Source organism: Sinocyclocheilus grahami, unplaced genomic scaffold (genome assembly GCF_001515645.1).
Source record: "Sinocyclocheilus grahami isolate Dianchi unplaced genomic scaffold, SAMN03320097.WGS_v1.1 scaffold231.1, whole genome shotgun sequence".
NCBI classification, from domain to species: Eukaryota; Metazoa; Chordata; class Actinopteri; order Cypriniformes; family Cyprinidae; genus Sinocyclocheilus; species Sinocyclocheilus grahami.
In genome coordinates this window covers 26,265-48,314 of record NW_015505410.1, presented here as the reverse complement: position 1 = coordinate 48,314, position 22,050 = coordinate 26,265, and the positions used below count along the sequence as shown (strand labels likewise).

The 22,050-nt window shown below is 36.3% G+C and overlaps 1 protein-coding gene across 4 annotated transcripts in view; it reads left to right on the top strand.

Annotated features, from left to right (window-relative positions):
• The window catches only part of LOC107597363 (immunoglobulin superfamily member 3-like), an 82,321-nt gene that overhangs the window by 56,664 nt on the left and 3,607 nt on the right, over window positions 1–22,050 (top strand). For 2 of the 4 annotated variants that reach the window (XM_016288379.1, XM_016288380.1), the window contains exon 2: window positions 1,599–1,979. In XM_016288379.1, coding sequence (XP_016143865.1) covers window positions 1,599–1,979 — 381 coding nt within the window. Of the gene's footprint in view, window positions 1–1,598; window positions 1,980–4,666; window positions 4,742–15,452; window positions 15,522–22,050 lie in introns of those variants that run through there. The other 2 variants (XM_016288382.1, XM_016288381.1) reach the window with 2 other exon arrangements.

Here is a 22,050-nt window from a genome sequence, read left to right as displayed (position 1 = left end):
GCTTCCCGAGCCACATCTAGAAGGCCCCTGGGCTGTCTCCCAAACAGCAGTTCGAAGGGGGTGAAGCCTGTGGAGGCCTGTGGTACTTCCCGGACTCCAAAGAGCACGTACGGGATCATGAGGTCCCAGTCACGCCCATCTTCGGCGCACCACCCGCTTCGGCATCCGTTTGAGCGTCTGGTTAAACCGCTCCACCAGGCCATCCGTCTGCGGGTGGTAGACCGGCGTCCTCAACTGTCGGACCTTGAGGAGGTGACAGAGGTCCGCCATGACCCGGGACATGAAGGGGGTACCCATGTCAGTCAGGATTTCCTTTGGAATCCCGACGCGGCTGGCCAGCAGAAAATATATATATTATATATAAATGTAAACTTGAACTACCAACAGTTCTCTAATAATGCCAACATTTTTAAATGTTTAAACTGTCAGAGGCTGTTTTTTTGTTGCCAATGTACAGTAGGTGCTTATTTTTATTATTATTATATTCAAATATTTATACGTTAAACAAGGCATGTATTTACAGGTAAATAAGGCCTTTAACAGAGTCATTTAACTGTGAAGGAATGGAATATAATATACAAATCATCATGAGCAAATGTGCATTTTCCAGATATATTCTCCAAATATTCAAGAATATAAACCTAGCATAGCATAATTTAACAGGAAAATGACAACTTCAGACACACATAAAGATAAATAATTGGCACTTTCACACATGAAACCCATTAAATTGAGTTAAAATGTCCAGATTGCCTTTTCTAGTGAATGTTCCGCATCTGCTATTCATATTTTGCTACCAGTCACTCATCTGCACCAAAATGCTGTTAAAACTTTATAATGTGATTTGTCTTCATGCCTGTGTATTGCTTGTTTCCTAAGGAGGCTAGTTTTTTTTTTTTTTTCGTAAATGAGACAATCTTTAGTTTCAGTAATCAGTCGACTAATTTCTTTATCCGCTTGCATGGAGAAAAGATTTTACATTTCATAATCTGTCCAATTTGACAGCATTATTTTCCACATTGTTTCCCAATCCAAACATACCTAATGAACACTTAATTTAGGTCTTAGGTCTGTTTCTGTTTAGGCACATCTCTTGGTAAGTGTGTTTATTTTTATATGTGAGACTTGAGCTGAGTGTGTTTACATAAACTCATTATGATTTGTTGGCATTTTGACCTTTATTTGTTTGTTAATTGTAGCATTTACAGTGCAGCAGACACACAGTGTGTTTCTTAAAGGGTGATTCTATTGAGTGACTGTGTTTAGTGTGTAATGGGTCTCTTGGCTGAAGGCCACTTGATTTCTTGAAGAGCCAACGGCTCTTCACACACTGCAAACTACACACACACACACACACACACACACACACATTTCAAGCACTCAAAAGCTTGAAGGTTTTCTTATCAGGCAGGAGTGGACATTTTATCAAGATTCTAACTAGATTATTGGGAAATACCTTTTGACTGGTAATGATGGTTCACCTGATAAAAACACCATTTTAAATCATTTAAGTAAAAAAATCTAAATATTGAGATGTTTATATTGAATATCCTCACATTTTTGACCACTACTAACCCCTCATTCTGTCTTTCTTACAGTGAGCTCATGCTCGGCCCAGCGGCAGGTCACAGTTCAGCCGGGGCCCTTGATTCGAACGGAAGGCTCTCACATCACCATCTGGTGTAATGTGACCGGCTACAAGGAAGGGGTGGAGCAAGACTTTGAATGGTCCATGTACCTTTACACCGCTCCCGATCGAGAGATCCGTATTGTGAGCACGTCCCAGCACAACTACGCCTACGCCTTGTACGCCCAGCGCGTCAACAGCAAGGAGATCTACATTGAGAGGCTGGGCGGAGACTCTGTCTTGCTGCACATCACCAAGCTCCAGGCAACCGATCAGGGCATGTATGAGTGCTACACTCCCAACACCGACAGCCGCTACCTGGGCTCCTACAGCGCCCGTACCAACCTCACTGGTGAGCCCCTTCCAAACTTTTACTTAACCCTGATGTATTCCATTCGGATGGCAATGTCTGTATTTTGTGGGATATTATTATTTTTTCCCCCTCACAACTTCTCATTTTTTTGACCTTTCATTAAAAGCCATAACTAAAGCTGCCAGTCAGCACGACGAGAAAGTTATAGTTACAGTATTGTCCTTGGATTTAGACCTTTTTAACCAGCTTTCTGTGTAAAATGGATGGTGGTTCAGCCCATCCAATTTGAAAAGAGAATTAAATCAATAAAAAAATTAAAAAGGGACAACCAAGTCCTGTCTGAATCTGTACATGAAATGTCAGACGTCATATGTTAATAATAGGGATGCACAATATAGTGGAATATATTAAAATTGATCGTACTATATACAGTATACAGAGATATATATATATATATATATACAGTGGACATATATATATATATATATATATATATATATATATATGTAGGTTGAATTATTCATAACCATTTCCCCTATTTTTACATTTACCATAATCTAGCTTTTTATTGTTTGAAAACTCCTGTTAGATCTCAAAATGAATATAATTTTTTTTTATACTGTACATTATAATGTTGTGATATCTAAATTCATTTCTAGCATTTTAAAATTACTAATTTTTGTTTTTATTTCTAATTTGTTTAGATAAAATTGTGTACATTTTTTATATGAAAATGATTATCAACTTATCCGTATCAGCCAGAATTTTAATATTCTGCGTCCCAATTAATAACTAATTTGACTAAAAACATTGTTTAAAAACATATTTAATCTGAATAGTATACTGAATTATTATTGGGTCTTTGAAACAGATTTTTTTAGTTTTCCAAAGCAATTCTAGCAATGCAGTTTTGGATTTGCTTGGAGAGTCACTTTTGAGATCCTTTTTTTTTTTTAAATGACATTTTGAAATGCAGTTTTTTTTGGAGCCGTCAGCCTGAATCCTCTCCAACTCGTCATTGCTCACGTTAATGGATCTGTGCTAATTGGTGAACTTTTAATGCCTGAGTGGATTTATGCTGCACAAATCAGTCACTGTTCTGGTGTAATAGTGAAGCTACCTGACAGAATGCCAGTCCATCTGTGTGCCAGCCCACCCTATTATTAAGTAGGGCACAGACTTGTAATGCTGCCTTGCCACCTGCCACCATGATATCAGTATCAATAGTCCTCTTAATTGTAATTGTAATTAAACTTTATCCTTCCAGCTCTGCTCACACACACACATATTTAGCTGATGTCTCATCCATTAGTTAGCACAGTCACATGGGCTTATCAGTGAGCATAACTTATTACAAAATACTCATTGTTAACAGTTCGGCTGTTGCTTATTATGACTAACCGTGTGGGCTGAGTTTTCAACGCCAGGCGTTACTCCATAGCCTCACATGCACTGCATGTCTTAAGAGGCTGCACAAATGGACATGTGAACCAGCAGGAACAGTTTTAATATGGGATCAGTGAGTCATAAGTCGTGTTTGGTGTGGGCTGGGGAGCATCACACTGAGAGCCACCTGTTTAAGGACAGGCATGTTGCTCAACACCCCGTTCTGAGATCCGTCCTCTTTTAAATACACCATCATCCTTTTTGCTGTCTCTACTGTACATGCTAACAGACCTCATGGAAGTGCTATTATTTTTAACTGGCATCCTATTCCCATCATCACAATAACCATAATTGTTGGTGAAAAAATAACTTGGTTATTAGAGTTAGACTTAATTTGATTTGATTTGATTTAAAATTTTATTTCGAACAAGTAAAATAAATATAGTAAAAACAAAACCAAAACAATACAACAAAATACAAAACAATTTTAACTTAATGTCCAAAAAGGAGTCAAAAGAAGCATAAGCTTATGTAATCCTACCCCTTCTCCACTCCGCATTGATAATAATAATCAATAACAATAATCATCAAATTAACTTCATGATTCTGTCTTCTCATCCTTGTCTTAATACACTCTTGATTTTGTACGAACATAAAGATGCTTAAAATTACACTCTCGCCTTAGATTATATCTCTCTTCTCCATTAAGAAACAGTTTTTGAATATTACCAGGGAGTGAATTATTTTTTGCTTTATACATAATTTGTGCTGTTTGAAAATGAACCAAATCAATGAATTTTAATATATTTGATTTTAAAAATAGTGAATTCGTGTGATCTCTATAATCAGTTTTGTGAATTATCCGTATTGCTCTTTTTTGCAACATAGATAATGATGATAATCTACATTTATATGTATTACCCCTAACCTGTGAGCAATAATTTAAATATGGTAATATTAATGCACTGTAAAGAATGTACAGTGATTTGTGGTCCAGCACATGCTTTGCCTTATTCAGTACTGAGATACTTCTAGACAATTTATTATGTACATCGTTTATGTGAGATTTCCAACTGAATTGATCATCTATCACCCCAAGAAATTTATTTTCATTTACCCTTTCTATGTCCACACCATCTATCTGTTCTGTATCTGAACTTGTGTACTCTTTTTAGTATTTCCAAAAAACATTTAATGATAATTTATTATTTTCAAACCACCTTTTTAATTTACTCATTTTGAAAGTAATAGTCTTTAATAACACTTTTAAAGTCCCCCTAGAACATAAAATATTTGTATCTGCGAACAAAACTAATTTGACTATTTTTGATACTTTACAGTTATCATTTATATAAAGCAAAAATAACTTTGGACCCAGTACTGACCCCTGGGGGATGCCACAACCAATTCTCAAGCACAAAGATGAATATTCTCCGAACTTCACAAACTGTTTTCTGTCTCTTAAATAAGTTTTTACCCAGTCTAGTACTACCTAGTACAGAACCATTCCAGTTTATTAATTAATAAATTATGATCAATTGTGTCAAAAGCTTTTTTAAGGTCAATGAGAACTCCAACTGCAAACTGCTTATGATCTATAGCTTTTATAATTTCTTCAATCAAATCAATTAATGCCATTGATGTGGAACTGTTTGATCTGAATCTGTATTGACTGTCAGAAATGAATTTGTCTATCTAAAAATTTGTCTAATCTATTATTAAATAATTTTTCTAGAATTTTGGAAAATTGTGGAAGTAGAGAAATAGGCCTGTACTTCCTAACAGACTTGGAATTAGTCATTGTCACCATTTATATCAAACCTGTGGCAAACAAAGTTTTTGTACCTCGAGGTACTGTATAGTCATGTGACAGTTATGGGTCAGGGGCTGGATTCATGAAATCATCTTAAGGAAGAATTTAAGAAATTTCTTAAGAATTAGAATGTATCTAATTTAAGTTAAACTTCTTGAAAAATTCTTAAGGAAAATTATTTGCTGTTATATTGTATGACAGTTGTTGCCAAAGTCCCACTCAGTGAAAAACACCCCAAAGGCCTTTTTTGAGAATCTTAAGAAAAAAACGAAAAAAAAACATTAAGATTTTTTTTTTGTGGAATACAAAATATTGGTAACTTGTATTCTTAATTTAGAAAAAAAGAAGAAAATAGCAGTTAAAAAGTTTTACATTTTTAAGAATGTTTCACGAATCAAAAGTTCAAGGAACAAAAGAAAAAATACCCTTTATGCTGAATTGAGTTTAGTAACTGTCTTTGAGATGCTAAAGCTAGTAATAAAATTGATACTGTTCCATGTGAGTTACCCTCCCTAATACTGCAGGATTTTATATTCCTAATGAAATGCGCTGTTGATCTAAATTTAATCCTTTCTCTTAGAACAGGGTGAAACAGAACTGTTAGCATCTTTTAGGGACAGAAACAGTGTTTGTGTGTGTGTGTTTGTTTGTGTGTCAGGGAGCGGTGACCTTTGCATCTGATCTTTCCTCACATCCTGAAATTCCCACACCAAGATCTGCTCTAAAACACCCTTCAACCCTTTATGTCTCTATCAGGCAAGATTATGCTTGAAAGACAAGCTAAGGTCAGAAGTAATGTCTGGCAAAAACAGATAACAACAGCTCTATTCCAAAATATAGTGAGGTGTGTAGTCCACAAATGAAGCTTCCTGCCTGAAAAGAGAGACCTGATTAATGATCACAAATGAGTTTTACATTAGCTCTAAGCTAATAAAGCAATACACTATTAAGTGCAGTCATAGTTCATAGCACACAAATTTTGGGTGAAATGATAACGTTTTTCCTTAAACCAGTGACGAGACACTTATCCCACGAGACGAGACATGAGACTGGGTTCATGAGAACGAGACGAGACAAGATTTTTAGACTTTTTAAAATAAATCCTCAATGATGAAATGTATAGGGAAAAATTGTCTTTTATTCAACTGAAAAACACAAAATGCAAAAAAGTAGGTGCATTGTGAAATCAACTTGTACTTTATGAAATTAAACATCTATTTTAATAAATTTTATGCAGTAATAAACAACATGTAAACACTGCAAAATGTTTTGCCACAAACTCAACTGACAGGCAAGTAATTGCAGAAAAATTATAAATAGTATAAATAAAAAAATAATAAACAACATAAATATCCCTTTAAAGTGGAAGTGAAGCAGTCAGTCAAGTTTACATTATTTAGTAAACTGATTTCCACTTTAATAAAATAAAAAATAAACATGATTAATATATCAATTTGAAAGAATAAAGCAGTGGTTGCCAAACTGGGGGGGGGGGGGCGCACGGCAAGGCTGAGGGATAGTTAGGGCCCTATGAAATCAGTTTATTTTTTCCTAAATTCCGTTTTATTTTTTTCCAAATTTCGTTTTTTCCATTTAAATTTTTCTCGAATCCTTTTAATAGTTAAATTAAATTGTATTAATTAAAAAGCATGTCTAATTAATTAAATTCATTAAACTTATACATTTTCACATCAATTTATTAAAAGTTTTACAAAAATTATGTGTTTAGGACCCTATGAAATGTTTTATTTTTTCTCACCATATTATTTATTGTTACCAAATTCAGTTTTTTAGCATGTCTAATTATTTGAATGCATAAAACAACTTAATTTATTAATTTTCTTAAAGTAGCCATATTAATTTTTTCACTCAGAAATTCTGTGTTGTGTATTTAAATTTTTCTGGCTATCAAATGAAGGCATAAAATATTACTTTAATTTGTCATTTATCTTTTAATTATTGAAAATTAAGCAAACAAGATTTTTTGGCAAACAAAGGGGATTTACTATTAAAATTAAAACATGGAAGAAATGTTTTGTGTGATTATTCCTTAAAAAATAACTTTTATTTTGACGGGTTGCCTTGAATACCTTTACAGTTCTGTGTATGTGATATGATGCTAGTTTTACTCAAATCAAACGCTAAAATGTTCATGAAGTGACTCTCAGAGCAGTTCTGGAGATGTTGTTCATGTGTTTACGTCCTCATTTAGTGAGACGGCAGACGCTGAAATCACCGCGAGTGTCACGCGCACTTCAGTGTGTGTGTAGTAAATGAAACCGCGCGTCTGCGCCATTCATTAACAGAGACAGGCAGAACATGCAGGATTCATATTTAAATAGACTTTTGCGGCTTAATATTTACAGATACTAGTCCATATCGTGATCTGATTTAAGTGTAATGACCTACTTTTGATTAATTCATTCAAAATTTGACATTGAGACATTCAGCGTTAAACTGTGAATTCTGTTTTTATGACTTATCATGCGGCCACTTGCCTGATGTAACATAAAATATCTTTCTTACCACCACTTGTGAAGGAGCTAGTGTAATGCAAATATATCTGAAAGGCAGGGGCGGACTTACCCATTAGGCAAAGGTAGGCGACCGCCTTGGGTCCCCAAAAGCCAAGGGCCCCCAAAAGCCAAGGGCCCCTAAAATGCTTTTCATAAGATATGCGCATTAAGCGCGGACACGCGAACGTTTGCTGTTTACGGTGTTTATTACCACGACAACCATCCGAGTCAGTGGCACCTGCAGGTGTACGGCTGTACGCACTGTGAGTACTATGAGTGCTCAGACTGATCTGAGATTTGCCCCGCAAACATTTCAGCAGTTATTATAGGCCTGTGTGTCCCGTATTTCTGTCGACTGAACCCATGCCGTTAATTATGAATTTATCAGTCTTTTGCATGCCAAAGTCAATTTCTGCATAGAAATATTACGCCAAATAGAAGCAGAAAATCGTGCTATACGCACTTTCATGAGATCGGGTTAGCCTACAACAATGTTTACATTCAAGCTACCCATAAAATTCTAAATAAATTCTAAATTAAAAAATTGTAAAATAAAACGCAAATTATAATCGGGCCTTCCATCAATTATAGTGATGAAAAAATGACTCGCCATCTCCTAATTGGATGGGCCTTTAGAGAGAAATGCACGGATTACATAATGAAAGAGTTTATTTTATTAGGAGTCTATTTTCGATTTGAATTATTTCATTTTAAAGTAGTAATTTAAAGCTTTCTATATATTTTGATCATGTCTGAGTATAGGTTCATCATTGTGAAGCGCTCCTGTTCAAGCCCGAGATGGCAGAAAATGTTTGTTTTCTTTATTTTATAAAAGCACAACGTTTTGTTGATATTGTGAGTGCACACAAATAAAACTAGACCCTTTACAGTTTAGAATGATGTATTACTCTTACCTTTATGAGCAAAAATGACTGCATATTTTAAGTTGTTTCCACGGTTAGAAAAAAATGCAAGTGATCCACTGGCGCCTCCGTGTCCTGCAGAGCTTCAGCTTCCACTCCTCCGCAAACGATTTGGATATGCGTCTAACAGCACACATTTATCTAGCTTAAACATTTCAACTAACAATGTGATATACTTGAACTGTTTTATATATAGATTTTATTTTAGGCAAGTCCTGATGATTTGAGAAGGCTAAATTGATCAAACATAGGCTATAGGCTATGATCAATTCACTGTCTGCCGCTGGCCTTTACTAAAAAAAACAAAAAAAAACTTACATTTAACAAACAAAAAATACTCCAAATGTTTTTCAAAATTTACTTTATAAAGAAACGAAATATAATCACTTTTCCATTACATACAAAACTGAACTATTTTAATAGTTGAAACAGTAGTATAAGCTTTTTTGGGGAAAATGGGAAAAAAGACTGGCTAGGGCCTATTTTTGAGACCCATGCAGGGCTTTAATCCACTTCATCCAACGCTGTTTTGTTCTCATCTGTGAGCATGCTCTTGATATATGTATTTTAGGTGTGTAAATGTATAATTGCCTTTTCATTATTTTTTCAGTTTTATTTAAATTTGTAGTTAGAACAACTAAAAGTAAATGTATTTTAAAGTTTAGAATTAGACAGCCTTTGCACGCAGGCTTACGCTGAAAACAACAAAATGGAACCTCAAGGTTGATCTAGGAAAATGTGTGCAAATGTATAGGGCCCCATTCATATATTTTGCCTGGGGCCCCCAATTCACTAAATCCGCCCCTGCTGAAAGGTCTACCTGAGGATATCGTTACGTTCTCGCAAGATTTCGTCACACCCCTAGTAAGCATTGTGGTTTAAAAACAAGCGATTTTAATCCGTTGAAATGCAATCATCAGCGAATGAGAACTCATTTTGCTATATGCACGTGCCGTCTGAGAGACTGTCAGAGAGGTGCGCGCACATGAAGATGGTGCTCAAAGAGCGCGGTAGTATTGAACGGAGTTATTTTTGCCGCTTTTCCACCTTGTTTTTCAACACGGAAGCAAGCCATTTTTCTGTGACTGTTCGAGACTTCTGGTAAAATTATTCATATCGTGATGTAAGATTTTGGTCATATTGCCCACCCCTACTATGTACTTTTTATTGTAGTGTGGCTGGGTTCCAAAATTGGCCAAACCAAGGCATCTAAGGGAGCAACATTTTGCTACCCACTACTTAGAAAAACCTTAGCTTAGGAGTGTCTAAAAATACTGTTAGCCAACTCACTAGCATTTGGAACAAAGCTACTGGAAATGCACAACACATGTTTGACCTTCAGGGAGTTTCTAGCCATTGACAGGAATAACTTGGATAATCAAAATTGTCAGCCATACTCAAGTGTTAGTATCTCTAGGATTTCACAGACTGTACTGGAGCTGTTTGTGTGCGTGTTTAAGCTAAGCTAACGGCTGAAGCATGTAATGATTGAAGTTGTGGAAGCTGGTCAGGGCAAATGTAATACTATATATACATCCTTGCCATGTGTAATAATTAGTATGTGTGTTTTCATAGATTAATGAATGATCAGCATGCTTCATAACTGGGTTAGGAATGTGCAAGCTGAATGTTGGCCATGACTGGGCTGCTCTCGGCTGCTGACAGGAGTAATGGCTCTGCTCATTGGGCTGTATTTTTAGGCAGTGTACATGAGGTGAGGGGAGGAAGCACATTTACTCACTAGAGCTTCTGTGTGTCTCTAACCTCTTAACCCTTTTCCCTGCAGCCTTGCGCACATTATTGAACTACCCTCGCAAACTTTTCAATTCCTCACCGCCTGCCAGCTGCATGTGTGCTGTCATCGAAAATCACTCAGCCCTTTCTTTCTGACTCTCTTTTTCAGTTTCTTTCCTTAATTCGTTCTTTAATCACAGTTAAACTCAGTTTATATACTGTACATACATACTGTACTCAGGCAATTCAGAGTAAATATCAGTATTCCTGTCAAGAATATGTGAAGATGATATTTCAGCCCAAAATCAAAATAACGAAATAATTATACAGCGCTTCACAGGCAGTTCATTAAAATATAGATTTTGTTTTTAAATAAAGCTTACTCACCCAATTATCATTACCGCAATGCAAAAATCATCTTATTCTCATTTTAAAAATTGCATATATATGTTTTTTCTTCATATATATTTATATTAGTGCTGTCAGTCGATTAAAAAAAAAAACTAATTAATCGCACATTTTTCTGAAATGAATCGCTATTAATCCTACCTAACATTAAAGTTTTTAAATATACTTTATTACAATAATTTCACATTCAGTCTTCAAATTAATGTACAAACAACATAAAGACAGTATATTTTTTAATATTTGTTTAATGGCATCTTTTTTATGACTGAAGGCCAGTATAAAATAAATCAATGATACTGGCCTAATATTTAACCATTGACTATAGCCATTCAACATTAAAGTATAATTGAGAGCTATCAATTTTAGCATTTATTAGACTTTAAAAATTAACTTCTAATTTAAGTCAACTTAAAACAATCTTCACATAAACCCATTATAATAAATGCCATATTTACCTGTGCCCTTCAGCAGAAATATACAGAAATTTAAATTGAAGTTATCAAACACTAAATTCTAAATTAAATATAGATGAATCCTTAAAGCTATAAAAGTTATTTTTTCCTCTTGTTTTTCATTGTCCTTTGATTAACAGACATCACAGCAGCTGGTTATTAGGTTGATTTGGCTGCTATTTCTTTAAGAGCTGCCGCTGCGGAACGTGACGCAGATCTGACACGCATCGTATTTTCTCTCAACTCTTTTTACCTTTTCTGACCCACTTCAGGTCTTAAAGTCTCTATTAATGAGCTTATGAGTTAAATCGGGTGTGTTAGATGAGTGAGACAGTGCTGGGCTGCTCCAGAACAGTTTTGAAAACCATTTCAGAGACATGCTCTTATGTGACTCATATAAAATATACTACATGTATGCACAGTTTTAAGGCAGCTTTAATCGCCTTTTTGGTAAGTTCATGACTTAATTGAGCACGGCATTGCATGCGCATAGTTTATTTTGCGCTTTGATATGAAAGGATACAGGCTATAGCGCGCGCCAGCGCCTTTGTGCGTGCAATTTGAAGTGCAGATGTAAAATGTAACAGAAGCAGCAGTTGTGAGTGTGGTGGCCAACCCTAGACCCACCCCTGCGTTAAACTGAAAAAATTAATCGCCTGCGTTAACGGGGTAATTTTGACACCACTAATTTATATTTATTTATAGTTAAATAGTTACATTTCTTGTACTATCTAAAATTAAAATTGTATTATAGTATAGTGGTTTATTTATTTACTTTATAAAATTAATTAATTTAAATTATTTTATTTTAAATTATTGAACTATTTTAATAGTTGAAACAGTAGTATAAGCTTTTTTGGGGAAAATGGGAAAAAAGACTGGCTAGGGCCTATTTTTGAGACCCATGCAGGGCTTTAATCCACTTCATCCAACGCTGTTTTGTTCTCATCTGTGAGCATGCTCTTGATATATGTATTTTAGGTGTGTAAATGTATAATTGCCTTTTCATTATTTTTTCAGTTTTATTTAAATTTGTAGTTAGAACAACTAAAAGTAAATGTATTTTAAAGTTTAGAATTAGACAGCCTTTGCACGCAGGCTTACGCTGAAAACAACAAAATGGAACCTCAAGGTTGATCTAGGAAAATGTGTGCAAATGTATAGGGCCCCATTCATATATTTTGCCTGGGGCCCCCAATTCACTAAATCCGCCCCTGCTGAAAGGTCTACCTGAGGATATCGTTACGTTCTCGCAAGATTTCGTCACACCCCTAGTAAGCATTGTGGTTTAAAAACAAGCGATTTTAATCCGTTGAAATGCAATCATCAGCGAATGAGAACTCATTTTGCTATATGCACGTGCCGTCTGAGAGACTGTCAGAGAGGTGCGCGCACATGAAGATGGTGCTCAAAGAGCGCGGTAGTATTGAACGGAGTTATTTTTGCCGCTTTTCCACCTTGTTTTTCAACACGGAAGCAAGCCATTTTTCTGTGACTGTTCGAGACTTCTGGTAAAATTATTCATATCGTGATGTAAGATTTTGGTCATATTGCCCACCCCTACTATGTACTTTTTATTGTAGTGTGGCTGGGTTCCAAAATTGGCCAAACCAAGGCATCTAAGGGAGCAACATTTTGCTACCCACTACTTAGAAAAACCTTAGCTTAGGAGTGTCTAAAAATACTGTTAGCCAACTCACTAGCATTTGGAACAAAGCTACTGGAAATGCACAACACATGTTTGACCTTCAGGGAGTTTCTAGCCATTGACAGGAATAACTTGGATAATCAAAATTGTCAGCCATACTCAAGTGTTAGTATCTCTAGGATTTCACAGACTGTACTGGAGCTGTTTGTGTGCGTGTTTAAGCTAAGCTAACGGCTGAAGCATGTAATGATTGAAGTTGTGGAAGCTGGTCAGGGCAAATGTAATACTATATATACATCCTTGCCATGTGTAATAATTAGTATGTGTGTTTTCATAGATTAATGAATGATCAGCATGCTTCATAACTGGGTTAGGAATGTGCAAGCTGAATGTTGGCCATGACTGGGCTGCTCTCGGCTGCTGACAGGAGTAATGGCTCTGCTCATTGGGCTGTATTTTTAGGCAGTGTACATGAGGTGAGGGGAGGAAGCACATTTACTCACTAGAGCTTCTGTGTGTCTCTAACCTCTTAACCCTTTTCCCTGCAGCCTTGCGCACATTATTGAACTACCCTCGCAAACTTTTCAATTCCTCACCGCCTGCCAGCTGCATGTGTGCTGTCATCGAAAATCACTCAGCCCTTTCTTTCTGACTCTCTTTTTCAGTTTCTTTCCTTAATTCGTTCTTTAATCACAGTTAAACTCAGTTTATATACTGTACATACATACTGTACTCAGGCAATTCAGAGTAAATATCAGTATTCCTGTCAAGAATATGTGAAGATGATATTTCAGCCCAAAATCAAAATAACGAAATAATTATACAGCGCTTCACAGGCAGTTCATTAAAATATAGATTTTGTTTTTAAATAAAGCTTACTCACCCAATTATCATTACCGCAATGCAAAAATCATCTTATTCTCATTTTAAAAATTGCATATATATGTTTTTTCTTCATATATATTTATATTAGTGCTGTCAGTCGATTAAAAAAAAAAACTAATTAATCGCACATTTTTCTGAAATGAATCGCTATTAATCCTACCTAACATTAAAGTTTTTAAATATACTTTATTACAATAATTTCACATTCAGTCTTCAAATTAATGTACAAACAACATAAAGACAGTATATTTTTTAATATTTGTTTAATGGCATCTTTTTTATGACTGAAGGCCAGTATAAAATAAATCAATGATACTGGCCTAATATTTAACCATTGACTATAGCCATTCAACATTAAAGTATAATTGAGAGCTATCAATTTTAGCATTTATTAGACTTTAAAAATTAACTTCTAATTTAAGTCAACTTAAAACAATCTTCACATAAACCCATTATAATAAATGCCATATTTACCTGTGCCCTTCAGCAGAAATATACAGAAATTTAAATTGAAGTTATCAAACACTAAATTCTAAATTAAATATAGATGAATCCTTAAAGCTATAAAAGTTATTTTTTCCTCTTGTTTTTCATTGTCCTTTGATTAACAGACATCACAGCAGCTGGTTATTAGGTTGATTTGGCTGCTATTTCTTTAAGAGCTGCCGCTGCGGAACGTGACGCAGATCTGACACGCATCGTATTTTCTCTCAACTCTTTTTACCTTTTCTGACCCACTTCAGGTCTTAAAGTCTCTATTAATGAGCTTATGAGTTAAATCGGGTGTGTTAGATGAGTGAGACAGTGCTGGGCTGCTCCAGAACAGTTTTGAAAACCATTTCAGAGACATGCTCTTATGTGACTCATATAAAATATACTACATGTATGCACAGTTTTAAGGCAGCTTTAATCGCCTTTTTGGTAAGTTCATGACTTAATTGAGCACGGCATTGCATGCGCATAGTTTATTTTGCGCTTTGATATGAAAGGATACAGGCTATAGCGCGCGCCGGCGCCTTTGTGCGTGCAATTTGAAGTGCAGATGTAAAATGTAACAGAAGCAGCAGTTGTGAGTGTGGTGGCCAACCCTAGACCCACCCCTGCGTTAAACTGAAAAAATTAATCGCCTGCGTTAACGGGGTAATTTTGACACCACTAATTTATATTTATTTATAGTTAAATAGTTACATTTCTTGTACTATCTAAAATTAAAATTGTATTATAGTATAGTGGTTTATTTATTTACTTTATAAAATTAATTAATTAAAATTATTTTATTTTAAATTATTTTTTTAAAGAATGAAAATCATCACAGAGTAATAGGGATTGTCCCCCTTATAAAACTCAAAAACTAAGCTAATGAGAAAATGGTGTGTAAATGTGTGTAATGATCAAAAATAACATATCTTTTTATGTTATGAAATGTTAATGTTATGAAAAATAGGCTTAATTGTTTTTTTATACAACATACAATTTTCTTTTTTTTTCTTTGCTTCTGGGGCGAAATGCGACCTAAGCATGTTTTTGTGAGATTCACCCTTCTAGTGTTGTCAATTGTATCTCTGTGAAATGTGCATTTTTATTATCTCTTTTCTCCGTTTGTGCTCTGTCTTTTAAAAGCTGTAAAAAGCTCTGATGTTTATTGTGCTTGGCTATATCTGGTGTTTTGCATGATACAATTATGAAATGAGACAATAGAGTTCAGTTCTCTTGAATAAACGGTCATTTCTATGCATTCCCTTGGCAGCTTGCTGTTTCTGACGTCAGTGGGCAAAAAGGAAGCTCTGCTCACTCCTGCCAAAGAAAAATGGTTCAAGCAAATGGGCGAAACATCCTCTTTTAATCTTGCTTCATGCTTCACTCAGCTGCAATTATTTATTTTACAGTTTGCTTCTGAAGAAGATTTAGAGTTTTGTAGTTGTACATTTCACATAGTTTCTCTAGCTTGGTGCTTTTCAACCCTGTCCCCAATGATGCAACTCTGTTCAAACATGAGCGATACAATCTCTACTGGGTGTTTGGCACTGTGTTGTTTTTGTTTTGGGTATAATTTATGCATTTGTTAGTTGAAACATTTCATGGCTTTGAGCTTTCAGGCTGAAATCGTCTTCCTCAGAAACTTTACTAAACTAGGCTGCATTTACTCTGTCAACCAATTTAGCGTATTTTCCCCCACAGTTATCTGGCACAGACCAGATTTGGTTACAAAAATGCTTTTTTCCACTTGTGAAATGTCAAGTATGCATTTTGCAGTGGGGAGATATATTTTTGAAAATAAAATTTGTATAAACCGTACACTCAAGGCTGCTTATGTGCACATATTTTAACATGATTTGAAGGACACAATGAGAATTCATTATTTCATTAAATGACTGTGCAGAATTGTCAAGAACAGAGTAATGAATGGTATAAGTAAGCATGTCCAGTATTTCCAAAGGACAATAGTGGGCAAAGAAAGGATGCTTTTTAGTTTATTCTAAATAACCATGTATACAGGAATACTCTGAATAGTTGTATGCTCAGTGAAGTCACAATATTATTCTCCTTTTCAAACTTAAATACATTCTTGTGATGTTTTGTTGATCCTCTTAAGATATTTGAAAGAACGTGCAGGTTAAGGTTATATTTGATGGAGTGAAGTAAAACATTCAAGGACAGCTAGAGCATCTTGGCAAGTCATAACGTAAACACGGCTTTGACTGAACACCAAAGGTGTGTGTGTACTTGTTTTAACCTTTAGTTTTCACTTAAACTAATTATAACTGAATTGAAATATGCCTTTTTTTGTACCCTAAAGGGAAATTTGTCTTGGACTACATGGGGCTGTACACATGCATATGTTGTCATCACAAATCTTTGTAGAAATTAGAGAAATACAACTTGATGCAATGTAAAACATTTGTATGAATACAAATGACTTTGGCATTTTTAAGATATGGGTAAAGCTATTATTCTCTTGTCACATGTCACCTTTATTTATGTAGTGCTTTATACAATGCAGATTGTTTTGAGGCAGCTTCATAGTAGTAAACAGGGAAAAAAACAGTATCAGTGATGCAAACTTCATAAAAAATTAGGCAAATCCAAATTCTGCTGTAAAGCAGCTCTAAAAATACAGTAGTGTTCAGTTTAATAACTGCAAGTTCATCAATTATAAAACAAGTTCAATTCATCTATAAGCAGCTCTACAGAAATAATAGTCGTTATTCAGCTTGAGTCACTTGAGTCAAACCCAGTAGGTTTGAATCACGCAGACAGCTGGACTGTATCTCAGGCTCATTTGCCGGAGAGCTGAGCTGATATGTAGGGTGTTATACATTCCTCTGAAGTTTCCACTGGGTGTGCATGCCAACATATTATTCCTTATCTGCTCTCCTCTAAAGCCCAGATCAGCTGTCCTTCAAGATGGGTTCTGATGTGTGTCCAAGCAAAGTTTGGATATATAAGAGTGTCTAATGTTTAATTGGAAAACATTTCAAACATTTTGAATTTATGAGAAGGTGTATAGAAAATAAAGATGTGGAGCACTAGAGATAGTGAGAGATTAAACTAACATAGCTGAAGTGGAGAGAGACAGAGACAGTTCACTCTTCTCCAGAAGTTTGATTGACAGGCGATCTGACCAATCATTACGCCAAATCAGACATTTTGTTCGACGTACAAACCAGAAAGGAGAGTAGATAAACAACGATGGACTTGAACTTGAAAATTGTGTGTATTGACGTCTTTCCGCAGTTGAAACAGGATACCTTCTGATGTTCATTCCTGTTTATTTCGTACTATAACTAGTAAAGAGGAAGAGATGATTGGTTCATGTGCCGCTTGAACTGAGGTGCAACAACGATCTGTCACGACACATTATAGAGCCACAAAACCGTATTTATTGTTTGAATTTCTTAAAAAATGACAATTTGAAAGCTGAGACTTTGTTTCATACCAAAAGTATTGTCTGTTGGTACGTTGTCAGTGTCCTCTTTGCTCCGCAATGTATTTTTCACTGCGTGAGAACATGATTTGTGGCGTGAGAGCGCCATGACTTTTCGGACATAGCAACAGTAACTAAGGGGGGTGGGTCTTTGCGAAGGGTCAATTGACTGTTCTGACCCTTGTGGTTACACGTTTGACTGCTAAAAATGTTCTCAAATGATTAAAACTGATTGAATGTTGTTCTGCATTTTGTTTTTTAATAAAACAGTATCATGATTTAACAAAAACCTTGATGGAAGCTCTGTTTATGATAATTTCATCATAAATAACCATTCCAAACAACATCACAATGTGAATAAAACATGCAGAGGTCTGTCAAGAGAGTCTGACTGCATGTCTGGACCCTGTTCGCTCTCAGAGCTGGGATTAGTGCTGCATTACCAGCTCTTTATCATTGGGATAATCAGCCCATCATTAAGGGGGAAATCTAATGGGATGTTGGGGGTACAAGAGCCTTGTAATCGGATTATAGTGACGAGCTCATTAGCCATACCTCTATTCCCCAAAACATCAAGCAAAGTTCTGCAATTTGATTTCCAGAAGAAGGAAACAATAAGAGAGACCGCAACAAATCAATAGGCAAGCGGTAATCTGTAAAGTAATCTGTAAATCTCATCAAACGAATCAAGAATTTTTAGTGCTGTAATTGAACGCACTGGAGAAAAATAGCACAGAAATAATTACTGATAATACATCTGTGACATCTAGTCACCGTCTCATTACCATAATGTGTGTTGTCGTGGCTTCCAAGGCCCTTTCAGAAATGAATCAGACAATTAATGTTCCTACTTGAAGCAAGGCCCTGACACGCCAAAGAAAGACGCAGATAAAGAACCGGCGAGAACAGGGAGGGAGGAGGATAGCACGCACACCAACGACATGACAACAGTAGGAAGGGAAGCGAGATGGAGAGGCGGAAGGATGAGAGGGTGCAAAGGATTGATGTAGAACAATGGGACAATGGATCCAAGAGGAAGAAAAAAAAGAGAATTAAACAGAAAGAGAAGTAAACAGCAGAGGACAGAAGTGAGTACATCTCTCTTTGTTCTCTCTCTCTCTCTCTATTTCTCGATAACTTCCAACCCCCTCCGGAATCCGTCTCTCTTCTTAAGCTCTAACTCAGCTGTCCTGCTAGAGTTTATCAGTGAGTCTGGCTGACTGCCCCGCCATACAACTGCTTGGATCAGCAGAAATGTACAAGGTATAGAGACACATAGGAAAGTGATTACCACTATTCCCCACAAAACACACTGAACACAGTCACCATATCCACACATCCAGAGAACCAATAAGATTGCAGAGCTGCAGCTAATAAACGGTCTCCAGCACTGCCTTTACAGTGAGCGAATGTCTGCTTCTGCATTAGCAATAGCATGAGAAAAGAGATGGCCAGTTATTCTTTGATGCACTCTTCATGTAATGTCATGCTTTTATCTGGTCTGTTTAAAGGGGTCGTATGATGTTGCTAAAAATAACATTATTTTGTGTATTTGGTGTAATGAAATGTGTTTATGCAGTTAAGGTTAAAAAAACACATTTTCCACATATTGTACATTACTGTTTCTCCTCTATGGAGAATATTTGCATATTGCATATGGCACTATTTGCATATTGTACATTATTTTTTCTCCTCTATTCTCCGCTTTTCTGAAACACGTCGATTTTTACAAAGCTCATCGGTCTGAAAAGCGAGGTGTGCTGTGATTGGCCAGCTATCCAGTGGGTCGTGATTGGCTGAATACCTCAAGCGTGTGATGGAAATGCTACGCCCCTTACCATACTGTGATGCCGTGTCCCAGCCGGAGCGATAAGACAAAAACATTAAAACCCATTATAAATGAGGCATTTGTTGCATCCAGTGGAGACATAATTACGGATTATAATGACTTATACTGTCTATTTACGCATTGCGTTGCATCGAGTAAACATAAAACCATGTCTGCATTTGTGATCGGAGAAATGACGAACAAGCGCTACTCTACACTGCTCAAAACTCGCGTTTGAATCGTCAGTGGCAAATCCTTTAAATGAAAACGTACTTACAGTCTGTGAGTCAGAACAGCCGACATTGTAGTCTACTCTTCCAGGATCAGGAAACAGTCCTCCATAAAATGCGCTGCACACATCAGAATATTTGGGTTGAACTGTTCTGGAACAGTGTTGTAAATACAACTTAACCACTAATTTCTAGTTGTGTCCTCTTTTGGAAGGCCAAACTAAGTAGTTTCGCTTTCACAACGAGAAACACAGCGTCACACACGGCAGGCTAGAGTGAGCGAAATAGCCCCTAGACCTCAGTAATCGTGAAAAAAGCCAGGTAATTTCAGTTTTGACAATATGGGACCTTTAAAAGCATAGTCCACCAAAAAAATGAAAATTCTGTCATCATTTACTCAACATCATGTCAATCCAAACCCATAAGGCTTCCATTCATCTTCGGGTCACAAATGAAGACATTTTTAATACTCTCTCATCATGTTTGTCTATTCAGCCAAATTTTTCAAAATCAAAAAGTTTATGAAGACATCATTAAAATTAATCCATATGAATCAAGTTGTTTAATCAGAGACTTCTGAATTAACAAATACAATTTAAGGTTTTAGTCACATATAAATATTGATCAACGCACATGCTGCTTAATGTGCAAGAACCAATGAGCTTTGTTCTCATGCATCAAGAAGTCTTATGGGTTTGAAGCAACATAATAGTTGTTTCTATCCAAGTTGCAAATTTAATTTATGCCAAAGACCAGGATACTGCAAAAACTATTTTTGAAAACAAACACTGTTTTAATTCCATGTGTTCAAGAGGTGTTTGTATCTGGCATTTTTAATTTGCTTTACAATAGATAGAAATGAAAGTTTCCTTCAATGTTGGATGCTTAAACAAACAATGGTTTGATAGCACCACAGAGTGCTTATACTTTTTGGGAAATTAATCTACAAATGGATTACTGGTAACTGTCTCTGCGTAGTAAGGTGGTATATGAGAACAGAAAAAATACAAATTTCACCTTTAAAACCAAATCAGACCATCCTGTTAAACAATTACATAGTGTCATTAAAAAAATGACAGAAGGCTATTTCATGTACAGTGGGGAAAATATCTATTTGATCCCCTGCTGATTTTATAAATTTGGCCACTTACAAGGAAATGAAGGGTCTGTAATTTTTATGGTAGATTTATTTTAACGTATAGAGACAGAATACCAACCAAAGAAATCCAGAAAAAAACATTATATAAAGGTTAGAAATTGATTTGCATTTCAGTGAGTGAAATAAGTATTTGATCCCTAAGCAAAACATGGCTTAGTACTTGGTGCAGAAACTCTTGTTGGCAAGCACAGAGGTAAGGTGTTTTTTGTAGTTGGTCACCAGGTTTGCACACATCTCAGGAGGGATTTTCTTTACAGATCCTCTATAAATCCTTAAGGTTTCTTGGCTGTCGTTTGGCAACTCGAAGTTTCAGCTCCCTCCACAGATTTTCTATAGGATTGAGGTCTGAAGACTGGCTAGGCCACTACATGACCTCAATGTGCTTCTTCTTTAGCCACTCCTTTGTTGCCTTGGTGATATGTTTAGGGTCATTGTCATGCTGGAAGACCCTTCCATGACCAATCTTCAATTTTCTGGCTGAGGGAAGGAGGTTCTCATCCAAGATTTTACAGTACATGGCCCCGTCCATTTGCCCCTCAATGCGGTGAAGTCATCCTGTACCCTTAATGTTTCCACCTCCGTGCTTGACTGTAGGGATGGTGTTTTTTGGGGTCATAGTCTGCATTTCTCTCCCTCCAAACATGGCGATTCGAGTTAATGCCAAAGAGCTCAATTTTGGTCTTATCTGACCACAGCACTTTCTCCCAAGCCTTCTCTGAATCATTATATGTTCTTTAGCAAACTTTAAACGGGCCTGTACATGTGCCTTCTTGAGCAGGGGACCTTGCGGGCGCTGCAGGATTTCAGTCCATTGCGGCGTAGTGTGTTACCAATGTTTTTCTTGGTGACTGTGGTCCCAACTGCCTTAAGATCATTAACAAGCTCCTCCCATGTAGTTCTAGGCTGATCCCTCACCTTTCTCATGATCATTCTTACCCCATGAAGCAAGATCTTGCACGGAGCTCCAGACCGAGGCCGATTGATGGTTGTTTTGTATTTCTTCCATTTCCGAATAATCGCACCAACCATGGTCTCTTTCTCACAAAGCTTCTTGCTGATGGTCTTGTAGCCCATTCAAGCCTTGTGCAGATCTACAATCTTGCCTCTGATATCCTTTGACAGCTCTTTGGTCTTGCCCATGGTGGTGGGAGTGGTTGGAATGGAAGATACAGATTGTGTGGACAGGTGTCTTATACACCTAAC